Raw genomic sequence first — 19378 nt, 5'->3', positions numbered from 1 at the left:
TTTACGTATTATGTATTTGACTGGGTGCAATGAACATTGTAGAATTGCACGCTGTAAACGTTAGACATTTAACATGTGCGTATACGTGTCATTGCGTTTGCTATGCGGACGATACCCTTGCACACCATATTTCCCATCCCAAGCGATGTTTTCAGGTTTTACTTATTCAAATGAATCTGCATTGGCCAAAGTCCTCCGAGGGCCCAGTTCCCGGAAGACCTGCGAAACCGGCATTTCGTTTCTTTGTGTCAGGGTCCCACTGCAATTACAACCGCTGCCACAAGCGTGATTTATGAAGGCCTGCAAAGCTTTCTTCATTAAGAACGGAACAATTTAATTTCCTACAGTGCAATTAGCGTTGCGCATATTTCGCGCGTTATCGAAGTGGCTCCAGAAATGCCAAGCATGGATACTGCGCATGGACTGTATGTATGCTAAACTTCTTTCGTACCGTACGTAGCCAACAGCGTGCTAATCGGAAGGACGACAACTTGGAGACGTCATTGTGACCTTCACATTTCAGTTAACTTGAGACCTAGTGTTCGAGATAATATTGATGTTTCGAAGGATAGTACATGCCTTATTCATAAGCCAGAGAGAATGTCTTTGTTGGCTCTCACACCACCTACCAAGTTCAATGTAAATGTTGAAAGAGTGGCGCATAGGGACAGCGCGTGAGAAACAGGAAGCGTTTTAAAAAAATCTTGCACAAAATTCATCACGTGAAGTAAACACAACGCAGCAAACAGAGAATCAATAATTAACAGAAATCATAAACTGGGAAAACAATGGTTTTGCTTCATTTTTTTTACTTGATATAGATTATAAAATGTACTTATTTATTGTCAAACGTGCCGTAGGTTCGGTGGGATTAATCGCAACGCTGCCTTTTCGGCAGCAGTAAGATCCGTCGTTCCGGCCGGATATTTCTCATCTGCATTGTGTTCGGGGAATGATGCACTTTGAAAATGTGAATACAAGCACGTTGCAAGCTACGAGAGACACAGACAAAATTAATCTCACGTCACTCCACCCAATCGCGGAGACGCATCGACGACGCGACGCTTACCTTCGCCATGCGAATTCTACGCAGCGGCACGACGCAGGAGAAAATTAATTTCAACCAATTAATCACGTGGACGCAGCAGAACGCGGAGCAGGACATGGCGGTCTCTGCGCTGGAGCCCCCTGCCCGGACTAATTGAAGTCCCCGATGCAGGAGCCGGCACGCTGCGCCTGGGGTCCGCCCATGCCGAGGTGGACGAGACGCGGACCAAACGCCGAGCCGACGGGAGGCAGCGAGAGTCCCCGGGGGCGATGGGACGAAGAAGCGCAGCGCGTGGGACGACTGCCACCCCAAACAAAGCGATGGCACTGGTCCACTGCAATCCCATTACCGCTGGGAAGCGCTCGGCTCCGGCGGATTTGCTGAGCAGCATCAATAACCGGGGTGGGTAGGCGGGTGGGGGGAGAGTCATATCTCCTTCAGGTTTGGCTTCAGCTCAGATAACTAATTTAATATTTTCATGTTTCCAGCAGAACGACGGGCAGGTTCTGAACTTTAATATTTTATCTTGGGCAACAAAAATGCAAAAGTCAATATGCTGATGTCCCTTCTTACGATGGCTCCTTTGTTTTCCTTCATGTTAGGTTACATCTAATTAGTTGCTTATGTTTTATTAATTGTGAGTATTATTGTTCATGCCACAATTTAATTTAATATCATTGCAATGATGAGAAATGCCATTAAAAAAGACAAGATTTAGAAAAATATTTAATAAAGTCATCCAATTCGACGTAATTGTGCCAAATACAGTGAGGGAAAAAACATTTGATTCCCTGCTGATTTTGTACGTTTGCCCACTGACAAAGAAATGATAAGTCTATAATTTAATGGTAGGTTTATTTGAACAGTGAGAGACAGAATGACAACAAAAAAATCCAGAAAAACGCATGTCAAATGTTATACATTGATTTACATTTTAATGAGGGAAATAAGTATTTGACCCCCTCTCAATCAGAAATATTTTTGGCTCCCAGGTGTCTTTTATACAGGTAACAAGCTGAGATTAGGAGCACTCCCTTTAAGAGTGTGCTCCTAATCTCAGCTCGTTACCTGTATAAAAGACACCTGTCCACAGAAGCAATAAATCAACCAGATTCCAAACTCTCCCCCATGGCCAAGACCAAAGAGCTCTCCAACGATGTCAGGGACAAGATTGTAGACCTACACAAGGCTGGAATGGGTTACAAGACAATTGCCAAGTAGCTTGGTGAGAAGGTGACAAAAGTTGGTGCGATTATTTGCAAATGGAAGAAACACAAAAGAACTGTCAATCTCCCTCGGCCTGGGGCTCCATGCAAGATCTCACCTCGTGGAGTTGCAATGATCATGAGAACGGTGAGGAATCAGCCCAGAACTACACGGGTGGATCTTGTCAATGATCTCAAGGCAGCTGGGACCATAGTCACCAAGAAAACAATTGGTAACACACTACGCAGTGAAGGACTGAAATCCTGCACCGCCCGCAATGTCCCCCTGCTCAAGAAAGCACATATAGATGCCCGTCTGAAGTTTGCCAATGAACATCTGAATGATTCAGAGGACAACTGGGTGAAAGTGTTGTGGTCAGATGAGACCAAAATGGAGCTCTTTGGCATCAACTCAACTCGCCGTGTTTGGAGGAGGAGGAATGCTGCCTATTACCCCAAGAACACCATCCCCACCCTCTAACATGGAGGTGGAAACATTATACTTTGGGCGTGTTTTTCTGCTAAGGGGACAGGACAACTTCACCGCATCAAAGGGACGATGGACGGGGCCATGTACCATCAAATCTTGGGTGAGAACCTCCTTCCCTCAGCCAGGGCATTGAAAATGGGTCGTGGATGGGTATTCCAGCATGACAATGACCCAAAACACACGGCCAAGGCAACAAAGGAGTGGCTCTAGAAGAAGCACATTAAGGTCCTGGAGTGGCCTAGCCAGTCTCCAGACCTTAATCCCATAAAAAAATCTGTGGAGGGAGCTGAAGGTTCGAGTTGCCAAACGTCAGCCTCAAAACCTTAATGATTTGAAGATCTGCAGAGGAGTGGGACAAAATCCCTCCTGAGATGTGTGCAAACCTGATGGCCAACTGCAACAAACGTCTGACCTCTGTGATTGCCAACAAGGGTTTTGCCACCAAGTACTAAGTCATGTTTTGCAGAGGGGTCAAATACGTATTTCCCTCATAAAAATGCAAATCAATTTATAACATTTTTGACATGCATTTTCTGGATTTTGTTGTTATTCTGTCTCTCACTGTTCAAATAAACCTACCATTAAAATTATAGACTGATCATTTCTTTGTCAGTGGGCAAACGTACAAATCAGCAGGGGATAAAATACTTTTTTCCCTCACCGTAAAGAACGCTAACAGCACAACAATAATATTGTACACGCAAAGGAAAGCGTCACGTTTATTCAACATTCCAGAGGAGAGTGCTTATTCAACATCCAATAAAAGCAATGTGTTGCCTAGTGCTGCTCAGTAATGCGAAAGTTAATGGCAAGGGCCCATTAGGAAGATTAAAATAAAAAGTCACTGACGGACCGTGCCAAAAAAGCATTTCTACCCCTGGGAAATCAGCGCAGCTCAAAACACACGTTCCCTCCACCGAACACATTCGAATGTGTGTGTTATGTCTGCAAGAGGTTACGCAATGCACTTGGCACATTGGTAGAGTTGCAAAGCCCTTGGAACAGATACTTTGAAGCGAAGGGGTTGTTGTTGATAGGTGGCTGCAGACTACTTGAGTGGCGTGGTAGAATGCCACGCCAGTGTGAGTTTGAGAAAAAAAAATTCCATCGACAAATTACGTAAAAAAAACACTGAAGCCCCATTCGTGATTTAATCACATCCACTTTAGAACTCGGTAACACGTAAGATGAACCTGGAATCAACAAATCATGTTCACAATAGGCATGTTTTGCAATGTCGAGGTAACCTCTGTATAAAGACAAAGATCCCCCATATAGCCTTTAACAGACTGTTTTGGCAAGTGCTGTGGGTGAGCACATATACAGGGCACACGAGGGCGTGGGTGGCCAGCACCTCGCCCTGCCTCCTTTGTATCCCTAGTGGCGATGTTTACACATCGCACCGGGTACCAATTTGAGGCTGAGAAGACCTAGGGGAGGCCCAGGACAGTTTCAGATGATTGTCACTGGTGTTGACCGTGAGCGGAGAATTGAACTCGGGTGGCCGGGTTCAGAGTGCAGCGTGCTCACCACTACACTACCGCTCTCCGCTAACCGCTATATTATTCACACAAACACGCACACCAATCTCTCCATGCCCATAAAAATCTCCGACATTTGATTACGTTATTCATTTAAAGAATCTCCATCTAGAGAGAGACGCTGCATATCTCGAATTGAACTGATTGCGGTATTGTCTGGTGGGGGGAGGGGGGGAAGAAACTCCCGTCTACCGAAAGGCAGCTATAAATATCAAGCCATCAATACAGCACTTTAAAATTAATGTTTCCTTTTTTAAATGCCATAATCAATTAAATCAGCAGTCAATGGTAACCGCGGGGTTCACAATTGGGCCACACTTAGGGTAAAATCGTTGTTTTCACGAACTCGAGCACGCTAGAACCGACGCATCCCCCCCCCCCCGCCCATGGCAGTCGGTGCAAAATAAAAGCCATCGCTTTACCTGGGCCCCCTCCACGACTTGAAGGACGTTCGTGGTGGCTTTGGCGCTGAAATAAATGTCAGAATTTGAAATCCTGTATTTTGCAGGACAGAAACAAGTAATTTGCAGTGGCATTTTGCTGGGGTTATTGTCAGGGCTTAATTTCAGCCGCACCCTCTCGAGATGCAAGTCCAGTGTGATAACCATTCCACTGCAGCAGTAGCAGCTTCGCATTGGACACTACGGAAGCCTACGGTCGCTGCCCACGTCCACGTAAGTAGCAGCGAGGCGTGCCCTTATGTAAACAGTAAAATTGTCAGAAGGCCACGCTCCATCAATATTTATTTTCATTCTGCGGTGTACGGTAGCATGAACCTTTTTTTCCAGTTTTATTTATTTATTTTGGTATAGCCCTGTGAGCCATTCGGCTCTTGAATCGGGTGCAACCACAACAAACAAATCAACAAAAACACGAACAAGAAAAACATCTTAAAGTGACTTTGTGACTGTGCAAACAGAAAATCCATGGAAAAAAAACAGCAAAATATTCCTGAAAAAAGCACCGCACACCAACGCTGTGTGCAAAAAATCCCAGTGGGATGCAAGTCAAACAACAACAACAACCACAAGAAAACTTAGATTAAGGCCGTCAGTCTAGCTCCGTACTACAACAAAATAAACATGTCCAAACCAAAAAACTTTTCGAAAACACCAAAAAGTAAAGCCATAATTGCAACGTAACAGTGATCACAGAGACTGTGACCGAATTTTTACAATAATCTACATAAATAACATGTAACACCAAATCCTAGAGCCATAGCTGGCTGCATGAGTTACTCCACAACAACAGAAGCATCAGTCGGAGTATCACATTTTTCAATGCACCTTTAAGATCAGCACGCTAAATCAAAATACAGATAATACTTTGCAGCGTCATCCGGAGCGAAACATTTTATTTTATTTTGCGCCAATGAATAGCAGTGGCAGCTAGGGGTGTGCAACTCCTCAACAGCGGAGACCTAAAGCTCCTCATGTGTTTATGCCTATTCGGGTACAGCCTTGTGGACGAGCTATATCCGTCCATTAGAAGCATGGTTTGTCGATGTTGCTGCAGGGATGAATGACGGATAGCCGACTGACCAGAACCTCTGACACAACATAATTAGTCAGCATCCGATTCCCGAGCAGTTCCACAACCAAACAAAGATGATAAAAGGAGACTGTTTACGAGGTCAAACAAGCGCAATTAAAAATGGGCACTTGAAGAAAAACACATCCATCCTCGTGAGGGGATATTTCATCCGAGCGCGAAGAACAAAACCTTCCACTGTTACATTTGACGTCCTTCCAGAGAAAACAAGACTTAGTGTCACGTACTACAACAGTGATTAAGCGGTCCAGGTCAGCCACCTGCTCCGTTAAGTGATTCTTGCCCGGGGCTTGTATTAGGCCTCAGTGCCCACATGTGCCGTTCAAGTAACAGATAATTTGAATTTCAGATTAAAATTCGCGGTCTTTTCTCGATCCACTGCTGTGGAGACGAATTCCAATCTCCTCAGGGCCGTGTCGGCCACAAGGGGTTGAGCTACCGCAACTTCGTCCTGCCGCTCAATGCCAGAGACTGCTTCAGAAGTCCTTTAGCCTTCGACGTTGTTAGCCTTGGCCAGGAATGCAACTCGGGTGGCAAGGCTCATGAATTTGGGTCGTCAACTCTTAACGACACTGCTCCCCTAAGATGAGTTATGAGTACTAATTAGGGGTACCAATTCAAAATGTTTCTCCGGGTTTCGTCCCAACAAATGAAACTTATTACATTCCTCTACAACCAGCCAACACGATTATGGAACCGACGTCTCTCTCTCTCTTTATTTTAGGTTTTCTTCCCGGATCCACGGCGTCTCCCTTCCAGTCTTGCTTTTTTTTCATTTTCAAATTCGATTTTTCCAGAAGCAACTCTATTCCGCTCTTGTTCGCCTCTCAATTTCATAATCTTTATCCCAATCCGCCATCAATAATAACGACTAAATGTCATACTGCTGCACCTATACAGTTTTACATCTATAAATACTGCATGCCGTTTCAAATGTCATGCCCATAAGAGGCAGGGCGTACGTCAGCCCCGTGTCATTTGTCGCTGCAGACTATTTCGAAAGTTTCTTTTCTTACGGACCACACATTTCATACATCAGTTAACGACAAAAGGTTGCCCCTTAACAGCAGCGATAATCAGGGAGATATGTCGCTCAAAAGGGCAGCTTCTGAAAGAAAATGTAACTTTATGGAGGTCCTGCATGGCACAAAAAAAACTGTTTTACACAGAGTTCAACTGTGAAGTCCACAGCCGAGTGGATGCGGTGACTCGGAGCCGGCTTCAATCGGCCCACTGTGCACTCTAAGCCCCATTATCTCCCGTCCCCATTTTCATAAAGCCGGAGGAATGCTGCACAACATTTTGTAGAAACCACCAAAATGTCACTACCCTACCCTTGGCTACATAACTTAGAATAATAATTGACGCCACAGTAGAGTTTCATCGACAGACGGTGAAACACCTTTAACGTTAATTTGCCTGCTCCCATCTCCCTACAAAATAAATGCGAAAGGGGTATCATTTCAATATAAAACCTTTTATGGAGTTTTTTTTAATACCGTAAATGTTTGCTTCTTGAAGGGTCCAACTTATGATTATAATCGCTTATGAGAAATGGAGTTTGTAGGCTTCCTCTCTTTCACTTTACGGTTACAAGTATTATTATTGTAGCACATTGCCCTGTAGTGTTTATTTTAAGTTCACTCCACGTTTACTGTTGTTCGCTGCTTGGTCTTTGGGATAATGAAATGTTATATTGCCACATTTATACATCCCGTTTCTTTTACTGCGACTGAATAAATGAGTTATAAAAATGGTGACGCATTACAAAGCGTGCGAATGTAAATAACACAAAACTTTACAACCAGATTGCATAGGGCGTTGATATATACACATACGAGTAATTATACTGTTGCTATTGGCCACTTAATTATTGAACACTACAATTGTGCAGTCGCCATCCACAACGTGACGGACAGACTGGGTCACGGCAATGCTTGGAGGGAGAGAGGAGAGAGAGAGAGGAGAGAGAGCAGAGGAGAGAGAGGAGAGAGAGGACTGTCCTTAACGTGGGTATCAGAGCCACGTGGATTTGTTCTCTCTGTTGGCTGTGGTGTGACCGTCTCGCACCCCCGAATGAATCGTCAGCAGAGGCCTCCTTGTAAACAACCCATCATAAAGGAGGCAGCGAGACACAGGACTCGCGCACGTTTGCGGTATAAAAAAAGAAGTGAAAAAATATTTTTTAAATGGGTGGAATTTTCTACAAACTAAACCGTTACAGGTATTTTGCATGGGCAGGTGCAGGATGGGGGCCAACGAGCCTTGAGTGAAGACTGAGTGTCCCGGACCATCATGGATCTACGACTCGTCCGAGCTGGTTTGTTTTTCCTTCGTCAAGAAGGCGTTTCCTCCTACTCCTCCTCCTCCTGTGTCGCGCCATTAAGCTGACGGCGTGTGGGTGGTTGTCACCGATGCAGGGTAGAGGCAGGCGGGCGACAGTCATGGGAATATTAAGCCATTTGAAGATGACGAGTGGCCATGCAATACCCGACCGCAAGAACATTCCTCACGTCAAGCGGGTATTTGCGTTCAAGAAAAAAAATCCCCTCCGTTACCAACATTTTTTAAACCCCTGATGAATGCCTAAGTTAAACAAATTAACACTGCAATGTTGTAGAGTCTGACTATGTATATTGTTTTCATGAAATTTACTTTTTTTTAATCTCTCCTTTGGGGCAGATAGGATGGTCTTGAAATGTATCAGCTGTCCCGCATCACTGAAAATTAATTAGTAACCTAGCAAACACATCATGGCATCACGGAACATGAACAAGTTAGTTATTATTGTGAGTTATCAATTATGTCTAAGTGCTTAACTAACCCGCCATGCAACATAGGATTCGGTACATTGCATGCCTATGCTCACACACTGTCACCGCAAATGGAAGGATATTTCAAATCGATTCTCTTCGCCACGTCTAGATTTACCCCGAGGTTTTCCACCGAACCGGCGCACAAAGGAGACACTTCACCTGGCCCCCACTGCACTCACATCATCTTACCCCGTCAGGCAAGCTATGGGTCGCCTTCAAAACAACCTACGGTCCCTCCCCAAAAAATGCCCTGTAATTCCATTTGGACGCCGTCCACCGACATTCGTCCTTTCATCCCCCCCCCCTCCCGTCCGTGAAGAAAAAGGCCATGCCCAGACCACCACTGTGACTGACGAGCATTTTGTGGTGACCCGTTGAGCCGAAAGCCTCACGAAGCAACTGGGCCACGTGGCAGATACATCCTTTGTACATTGTAAATACCCTTTTACAGAATGCGGTATAAAATAAGTACAGTTCTGTATTCACATTACCGAAAGGAATAATACATTATACATTTACGTTTTAGAAATATGGAAGGCAGCGAGGGGAACGCGTGAAAGCCCTGAAAGCGCGCTTCGGTAGCCAGAAAATCGAACAAGAACGATTGCAGCTCGTGCACGTTGTGGGCAAATTACAGGCAGGGGCGGATGAGGCCCTAGGCACTTCTGCTTCGTAGGCCTTCGGTGGTAACTCTCTACAGCTGCTACTGGCCGCTGCCCCATGTCACTCCCGCCGCTGTCACTCCGCTTGTTTCACGCGTAGCAACAACAGCAACGCCGCCTCGTCTTCCCTTGCACTGCTCTCCATAGAGAATGGGATTGTGGGAAAAAAAAACACAATTTGAAGATGTTGTTGCTAATTTTGAAATAAAAAAATCTTTCAAATTTCATCTCCGGTGTTAATTTCGCTCAAAAGATTGACATGATTCTGTCTCTTTGTATACACACTGTGCCTATCCTTGCTATATAAATATAATTATTCAGGAAAATATCTTGGTTTTATAAGAACAAAAACATGGTCGCATTTTTTCATAAGTCCTTTAGTTTTTTTTGTAGGTCCTAGGAGCACAGTGCCTACTGTGCCTATTGGATAATACGGCCCGGATTACAGATTGCATTTATAAGATGCACTCGCGAACACATGCAGGTGAACGCCATGTGGGCTTGAACAGGACACGTCACGGCTAGAAGGGACGATGGTGAAATAAATAATAACGCAGCGGCAACCAAAGAAATGTTATGCATTCTGGAGCATGTCCACTGAGGAGATGGAGCGATGAAATTGGTTTGTGTGCGGGTGCCGGGTGGATTGTTGTATGGCAGGATCGTGGAAAGTGATGGTGGCTTGGGGAAGCCTTCATCCAGCAGTGGATTGACCTTGGCTTATGATGATTACGGTGATGTGATGATGTGTTTTAATATTTGTATTATGTAGTTTCAAGTTTATTTTGCTCAACTAAGTGAGAGCTCAGAAGACCAGGATGAGATCTCATTTGGAATAATGAATTAAATAGAATTTGGCGCAAAAACAACCAAGTAGAAATTACATTTTTTTAACCACCTTACATAAGAAATAAAAGACACACACATAAATCAACATTGAATTAAACATTTATTTCCTGTAACGAAAGTTACATTAATTTTCATAAACATGAAAATTAATTTAATGTCATTTTAGCACTAGCCAATAAACAGACAAGGAGAGATATCACACATGGCTTAATACAGCATTATAATAATTGCCTTTCATGTTACGACAAGACAGTAAATGAACTGGTTACGTGACAAGCCCTACATTATTGGACCAAATATTTGCGTGCGCCAACTCAAAAATAATCTACACGCTTTAAGGTTAAGCCACGCTACGGCACAGTGAAGTAGGGACACTTTCCGGCATGTTGTATGAATCATTACATTTAATTCGTCCACATTATCCTGGAGAAAAAATATATATTTTTTTCCAAAACCATTGAGCAAATTAATGACATTAAGGGAATGTAAAAAATAAAATCACTATCTCTTGCCAAATAAAACACAAATCTCTCCAATATAAACCAGCTTAGTGTTGTCGATCACAATCCTACAGACTTCGGCAAAATTAAATTGTGTCAAAAGCCACAGCAGGATAAATATAACGTCAAATCAATTACACGGTTTCTATAGGAATCAACACAACACATGGAAGACTGTCCCCAGCACGCTTTGTTTTGCCTAACTGATATAAGCTGTCCTCCTTTCACCCAAAGGGAGATCCAAGCTCAAGCCTGCGAACGTGTGCCCAAGTCTGAAATGTGTAGCTGTTGGGATTATTTAAAGTGCTTTCATTAAAATCTCTCGCAAAAGCTATTTAATTTAAAAGGGGTCTCACAAACCAACACACGTGGTTAACGGAATTCGTTACCGCAGATATCCCAAATTTGGCCACATGCCACAAATTTTAAATCATTCATAACCGTGTTTAGTAAAACTGCATTCTTCTTTTAATTAAGTGGTCTCTCGCCTGTTTTCAAAAAGGTTATTGATTTGTGGGTGGAATGTTGGTGCAGCGGGTAGCACAGTGCACTCTGAACCTGGTTGAACCGAGTTAAAATTATTTTCTCAATCTACCGCTGGACGAAGGCCTCCCTCCCCGTGCGCCATGCCGGACATGGGGGTTGTTTGCCCATGTTTCAGCGTGCCGGTCGATGCGGGTTGGTGAACGGAGCGCCCAGGACCGGTTCAGATATCACTCGCCACTCATGTTCGCCCTGCATGGAAATCTCACACATATTTCCGGGTTCATAGTGCAGTGCATTCACCACCAGTGATAGTACCCAAACACAAAGTCTTTAACAGATTATTGGGCCAAGTGCTGTTAGCGAGCGCCTATACGGCCAGCGTGGCACGTAAACGTTGATTGGTCGATACCTCTCCCGGCCACCTTTGTGTCCCCAGTGTTCATGTTTTTACACCGTACGAAGTACTCATTTAAGGCCGAGTCGACCTAGGGGATGCTCAGAACCAGTTCAGATATACATCACTATTGGTTATGAGCGGGACTCGAACTCGGGTCGCCGCTGAACCACCGCTCCCCCAACACACACACGTTCCTACACACACACACGTTCCTACACACACACGTTCCTACACACACACACACACTCCTACATATACACACACACGTTCCTACACACACACACGTTCCTACACACACACGTTCCTACACACACACGTTCCTACACACACACACGTTCCTACACACACACACGTTCCTACACACACACGTTCCTACACACACACGTTCCTACACACACATGTTCCTACACACACACATGTTCCTACACACATACACACACGTTCCTACACACACGTTCCTACACACACACACACGTTCCTACACACACACACACACGTTCCTACACACACACACGTTCCTACACACACGTTCCTACACACACACGTTCCTACACACACACACGTTCCTACACACACACACGTTCCTACACACACACACGTTCCTACACACACACGCGTTCCTACACACACGTTCCTACACACACACGTTCCTACACACACACGTTCCTACACACACACACGTTCCTACACACACACACGTTCCTACACACATACACACACGTTCCTACACACATGTTCCTACACACACACACGTTCCTACACACACACACACGTTCCTACACACACACACGTTCCTACATACACACACACACGTTCCTACACACACACACACACACGTTTCTACACACACACACGTTCCTACACACACACACACACGTTCCTACACACACACACACACGTTCCCACACACACACGTTCATACACACACGTCCCTACACACACACGTTCCTACACACACGTTCCTACACACACACGTTTCTACACACACACACGTCCCTACACACACACGTTCCTACACACACATTCCTACACACACACGTTTCTACACACACACACGTCCCTACACACACACGTTCCTACACACACGTTCCTACACACACACGTTTCTACACACACACACGTTCCTACACACACACACACGTTCCTACACACACACACGTTCCTACACACACACACACACGTTCCTACACACACGTTCCTACACACACACACGTTCCTACACACACGCACACACACAACGTTCCTACACACACACGTTCATACACACACACGTCCCTACACACACACACGTTCCTGCACACACGTTCCTACACACACACACACGTTCCTACACACACACACGTTTCACACACACACGTTCCTAGTGGAGCGGGAAGAATGAATGGGACTCGAGAGAGTGATGGTGATGGGATTAGCGGCGTGACCGTGCGTGGTGGGAGACGAAACGTCGCCAAGACAAACTGCGTCACTCTCGCCGGACTGAGCCGAGCGAGCCAGCAGCCCTCGCGAGAGATGGCCACAGGGCAGCAGGGGCAGCGGCTGCTGCCATGGAGGGGAGACAAGAGGCGATGTTTAAAGAGCAGCGGGGGAGAGCCCAGGATCTAGCGCGGGATAAGTCTAAGGGCGCCACGACGGAGAGATTCTAACAACCACGCCTAGTATGTAGGAGTGCGTGGGTTCGATCCCGACCCTGACAATGCCTGTTGTATATTTGGAGTTTGCGTGTCTCTCTCTCTCCCCGTGGTCGCGTGGATTTTTCTCCGGGTCCTCCGGTTTTCCCCTCCACGTTTAAAATCAACATCACGCCTTTAGAGTATTTGCCCGCTGTACATTTCCACATGATAAGCCACTTCCAGTGGGCTATCATTTGTGGCCATGTCGCATCTGAAAAGGAGCTACCTAGCTCAATGGACCTTCTTACCTGGTAAAAAAAAACCCAACAACAATAGCAGCGCATCTTCTTCCCAGCTGAACTCGAGTGCCCTTCCCTTCACTCCCTCCTTCACCCCCCCCCCCCCCCCCGCTTCACCCCACTTCACCCCACCGCTTCACCCGACAACCTCCGGGAGGGTGGATGAGACCACGGAGCTCCAGGGAGCCATCGTCGCCGCGGGCTCCTCGCTCACAGCGCAGCCGCCGCGCTCCTCTCGTCGATGTCGACGCCGAGTCGTGAATCCGGTGCACGAATTTTGTTTTTTTCTCTCGCAAAAATGACTCCCGCGTATTTTCCCTAAGCGAGTTGGTTTTAATTCTTGCACTTGTTGTGACCGTAAATGGCCTCCCACGGAGGTTAGGAATTAATGATTTCCGTTAATTTATAGGTTTCTTATCGATACAGTAATGGGGATTCTTGAGTGTGCTTGCGAATCTAGGGCACTTTGGACATTACATCCACAGGGGGCTCATTAATATTTCATATAAAAAAAACATATTTCAATCTGTACATGTAACTAAAATTAACATTAAAACACGACGCATGACGAAGTTCTTTTGGCAACCTGCAGCTAAGACTGAAACCTCGCGACTGCACGCGGCCACTGGTGACACATCTTCAGAGAGTCGAGAAACGCCCGCGATACACAAATGAAGATTAACGGTGGAGAAACACATGGCAATTAGTGCACGAGCCCAGCATGCTGTCATTCTCAGCAAGAAGAGAACGTAGCGAGGCTGACCCACCCCCCCCCCCCCTTAACCTCTTGATAACCTCCCGAACTCCAATAAAAGCTCCGTGCGTCGACCTTTGGCTTTGAGCGGAGACCAATTGATTTGTGTACAGGCATGGCGAGGATTCCAGAAAGGCCAAGGCGGCAGCAGTAATGCGTTACAGATGTGACCAAGGTTGCCGTCCTCGGAGGATGATACAGAGCACGGCCTTCCCATCAGTGCCATCAGTTGGATCATTCTCCCTTTACTCACCATGCCCTCTGCTCTCGTCTCGTGCTCCAAGCACCACCACTCTCTAACGCACAGTTTCCCAAACTCCAATTCTCGCGACCTAGAACGCTACGTCTTTCTGCGTTTAGCGATTTACTCCCCCCCCCCCCCCTTTTAAATTCACTCGTTCCACGCTGCACACGCCGTATGATTGTTAAACACGTTCCACGTGACACGATAAGCAATTAACGCTGTCTGCGTCCCGAGATCTCGATATCAATTTGAATCGCCACCTTTAGCGCAGTTTAAAAAAATGCGTTGTTTTATTTCAGAAGTCAGAACATAGCAGCCAATGATTAACGCGTATTATTATTAATATTATCTTTCCATGACATATATATATGGCCAGGGGAGCAGCGAGGTGCAGCAGAGAGCGAGCTGCGCCACCAACCCGCAACTGGAGGTTCGTTTCTCGGCCGACAATGACTGGCGCGGTGAGGTATGGTCAAATACAGTAATCCCCTACGACCAACATTGAGAGGGGAAGCCTTTAACTTTCCACAATCGCAAGGCAACGTTCAGTGTACTTGACATGATATTGAAATTGTGTAATAAATGTAATTGCATTGATGCATCGATATATAGATATAAAAAAAAAGATAATGTCATATCCCTATAGAAATTACTGCTTCAGACGTGATATATTGGCTGTGTCACTGGGACACGAATCTCTGATGTATAAATTGTACGTATCTGTTCCTATCGCTACAAAGTGGATGACGCATTGATTACGCTCGCTCAGATCAAGTTCTGTGGCATTCGCTTCGAAGGGCTCATGCCCAGAAAATGCGTAATGTAATGGGCCTGTGCTCTGGAATAATGTCGCATCAATTACAGGAACAGCATGCCCTGTGAGTCATGTTCTCTCAATATTGCATTAGATTCACTCTGATGTGTTTGCACAACGCTCTCATGCAATGCTTCGGAAATTTTTTTTTGCCACAATTGTCAATTATTCCATTAAGTGCGTCTAATTTGTGGTGTTATTTTGAAGATACTTAATTTTAATGCACGAAGTTCGAAAGATGAAAGGATAATGCTATTAAAAGAAAATGTTCTCAGCCTGCTGATAATTGTGAAAGCACACGAGTGCTGGGGTCCACGCACTGCACTATGGACCAGGGAATCTGAGTTCAATTTCCGGCCACGGCTAACATCAGTGGCGAGTGATATTGAGTCTCGTGCTGGTCCTGGGCTCCTCTCCACTCCCTCCACCCCCACCAACCCGCACTCACCAGCATGGTGAATATGGTCACACAACCCTGATGACTGACACGGCATGGGGAGGCGGTATGCATCCAGCAGTGGGTTAACAACAGACTGAAAATTATTATTTATTGTTACTGCGCGCCATCTGCACCGCAACGTTTCATCTGATTGAGCAGCAAAAACAGCCTCGGTTAACCGTGGCTGGTTTCTCAAGCTTCTTCCAGCAAGCGTCAAACAAACACAGAGCGGAGGATGTGACAGATTTACAAGACTGCAAGCCTCCCTGTACACACACCGTGCAGTGCCCCACGTGTAGACCGGCAGTGGGACACCGCTACGCTAAAGCCTTTCCCAAGGACACTCATCCTGCCCCTCCCGTCGACACCGAGGAGACGAGGCAAAGCAAATGTACAGCAAAGCATTCGTACAGCGATTGCTCTGCAAAATACTGGAATGTCGCGCGACCCCCGAACGAAGGATCATCGTTTTGGCATGGGAGATGGCTGCAATTGAAAAAAGAAAACATCTATCCGTGTGTATTTGTTTACGAATTATGCCCAGTAATTTGTCAAATTCACGGGGTCAAAGTACTTCAGCAACAACTATTGGAATGGGGAAGCCCAGAAGGCTATGATGTCAAATTATAGAAATATTTACAATTCGTAAAATTAGTTCCCTGGCTTTATTATTACAGAGTTAGAACCACGCTGATCCATAATAAATATACAACAGCATCTAAACTCGTTCAATTATATAAATTATTTATACATTCATCACAATAATTTTTTGTTTCTCATGCACAGGCGGAGGTATGGATCGAGTTTTGGATAATAAGTTTTGTAAAACTTGAAAACGCGTGATGCTATGAAACCTTCACAAATATTCTATAAAGAACGAAAATAATAAAAGGAGAAATAGCCACAGGAAGAGAGTGTGCGTCTGCTGAGGATACTTGGGTGAGCTGCTGGATAATTGCGTGCAGGTGCGAGCTTATCAGGTGACATTCAACCTCGACCTTTCACCTTCCGCCTGCCTCGTGATGGCCAACAATGGCTTCCGGGCAGGTGCTCAACCCACGCCAGTGGGCACGGGCGGCTCACAGGCCAGGGGGAAACCTCCTGGTTGAATGACAACAAACACGGACCTCCCGGCGGGGCAAGCAGCCACGTCCTACACAAACACCCCCTCCCCGCCTGCTTCCGCCCGCCACTCATCCGCCTGCAGTAGCCACCTGTTCTGGTTGTCCCAGGGATCATCCTCTTTTTGAAGTCGCTGTCCTGGAAAATCTCTGTTGGTATTGAGATATGTTTTTCCTTCTTGTGACATGTCCCGATTTATTGTACCTTAGAGGTGGCAACCGTACAGCCAGGTCCCCTGCGGCATGGTTGTTGTGAACTTCATAGCTCTGTACTCGCAGCTCTGCGTTGGCATGTTTTCACGTATGTAAAAGCCACGTTTTAATTGTCTGGATAAGCGCAACAAGCAATTTTTGAAATTCCTTCATTTCATACAATGAAGGTGCATTGCATCTCGTGACTTCGCTGTGTGCCCGCATGTACAACGTAAGCATGGCTATAACATAACTTGAAAATCAAGCGTGTAAAGATACATTCATACACACGTGGGTTAAAATAGAGGCCGGGGTCTGCTCCTCATGTCCCCTTGTAGTAACTTTGCAGGTGTTTGGCCCCCTACAGCTTTCCCTTGAATAACATTTCATTTTACACCCCCACGCAAACGTTATTGTGGACCCACAATTTAGGCTGCATCATTTCCACACACCAGAGGGCCGTCAGAAGTATGCAGTATCCTGTAAGAAAGCTCAACACAGCAATACCGGTACCACACCTCGGCCACAAATCAACTGGTACCACCTGAGCACAGATACCAATTCTTGGACTGTCCGGGTCAATCCTGGTGGCGGACCCTAGGCCTACCGAGGGACTCTTAACATAAGACTTTATGCAATTATTGTGATGAGTGGTGGCGCAGTGGTTAGCGCTGTGGGCTTTGAACACGGCGACCTGATCAGTTCACATATCAATGGTGATATGTGAACTGATCCTCGATGACCCCCCCTTCCCCGATCCACAATAACCAGCATGGTGAAGTATGGTCAAACGGTCGCCATGACTGACACAGTGTCGGGAAGTCTTCATCCAGCAGTGGATTTCATAATAAATCCTACCGAGTGTAAGTATAACTATGCAGGGTGGCCCAAATGTCAGGACACCTCGGGTTATATTCATTTTAAAACTGGCATTGAAACATTGCAATTATGTATTCTATAAGTGAGTCTTTTATCCATTATCATTAATCATATATATTTATTCTTCATTTTCAGATGACATTTAAAATGGATTTTTTTTTACTGAATTGAGACAAAGCATAGTTGATGAATGTTCAAAGATTACAACTGTAATCTTTAAAAAAAATCATAAATTAATTTCAAAACAGAATTCCTGCATGCATTGATGTTAATTGAAGTCAGTTTGAACATTTGTTAACTTAAATTAATTAACTCTGTGATCTGTTGAAATATATAAAATAATCCTATGTGTCCTGACTTTTGGGCCACCCTATAGTCCATGAAATATTCTGAACTTCAGATAAACAGATGCAATCAACAGAGATCGTAATAAGACATGACTATACACACTGCTGGAAGGCACAGCAAGATAAAATAATACAAAAAAACAGGCCTTAATGTTGCAAGCCTTAATGTCTGATTGAAAGCTTACATTCCGTCTGAAAAACACCGCCGCAACTTGTGCAGTGCTTCGGACATAAGACCTGCGGGACCGTCATCAATAGGAAGTATACATGCAGCAGCAGCAGTAGCAGAAGAAGAAGGATGAACGCAGCTTTCAGACTGGGACAATGAAGCCATACTTTGCAATCTGAGATGCGCAACTTGGAGAATAGGAAGTTGGAAACGCAAGCTCCAGGGTCACTGAATGGAGGCATAGTCTGCCCCACAATAACTTGCGTGTAGCATCGAATAAAGGAAGTATTTTACAAAGTCTTTAAACCGACCAAAAAATTATCACAAAATCGTGTAAATGAATAAACTGATGATCCGATGGGCGCCAGTGGCATGGCGAAGTTGGCGTGGGCCCCGATGCAAGGGATGAGAGGGCCCCTCCCCCTGTCCAGTTCCCTTCTTCTTTCGCGGCCCGGCATCTGGGGCCCTTCAGCCCTTGGGTGCCAGCGTAGCTGCACTGCCTGCGCACTCCATTGTTACTCCACTCCCATAGATACAGTACAGTATATATGTAGTATATACCGTGTCACCGATGCTGTCAAAATCTCATTAATTTGAGCAGCAGATCAGTGCACGCCGGAGTTGGTGATGTTGCACGCGGTATAACTACCGGACTGCTGTGGGCTAGTACGGTCACTATTCTATGTTCAGGAGCTAATTGCCAAAGTTGAGGTCCGTTGGCCACGGACAAGTGGCATCGGGAGAGAGTTCGTGCAGTTTTGCTGTTCTACCTCCTCCGTTGAAGGAACACAGGCTACAGTGAGTTTCCTAAATGGGCCAGAGTTTGGGTGCCATCGCGACAATCGCACTGCGGATGCCGTGGCTCGTTTGAAACTCTGTTCCCATTGCCTTTGTGTTAATTATTGCTATACCACTGATAGAATGTTGATAAACATGTTATTGTATAATGGAGCCAGCCCCTT

The 19378-nt window shown here is 45.5% G+C and overlaps 1 protein-coding gene across 3 annotated transcripts in view; it reads right to left on the bottom strand.

Moving 5' to 3' along the window:
* LOC116950193 (tensin-3-like) overlaps positions 1-19378 on the bottom strand; it is a 133326-nt gene that overhangs the window by 97409 nt on the left and 16539 nt on the right. The window contains exon 1 of one of the 3 annotated variants that reach the window (XM_032967799.2): positions 1070-1376. The exons of the other annotated variants lie outside the window; for them this stretch is intronic. Within the exon in view, the coding sequence (XP_032823690.2) occupies positions 1070-1165 (96 nt within the window). The 5' untranslated portion in view covers positions 1166-1376. Of the gene's footprint in view, positions 1-1069; positions 1377-19378 lie in introns of those variants that run through there. 3 annotated transcript variants of the gene reach the window in all.

Source organism: Petromyzon marinus, chromosome 2 (genome assembly GCF_048934315.1).
Source record: "Petromyzon marinus isolate PM22_M1 ecotype Great Lakes invasive population chromosome 2, UKy_Petmar_22M1.pri1.0, whole genome shotgun sequence".
Classification (NCBI taxonomy): domain Eukaryota; kingdom Metazoa; phylum Chordata; class Hyperoartia; order Petromyzontiformes; family Petromyzontidae; genus Petromyzon; species Petromyzon marinus.
Note: the sequence above shows the minus strand (reverse complement) of the source record. Positions and strands in the feature narration are given on the sequence as shown.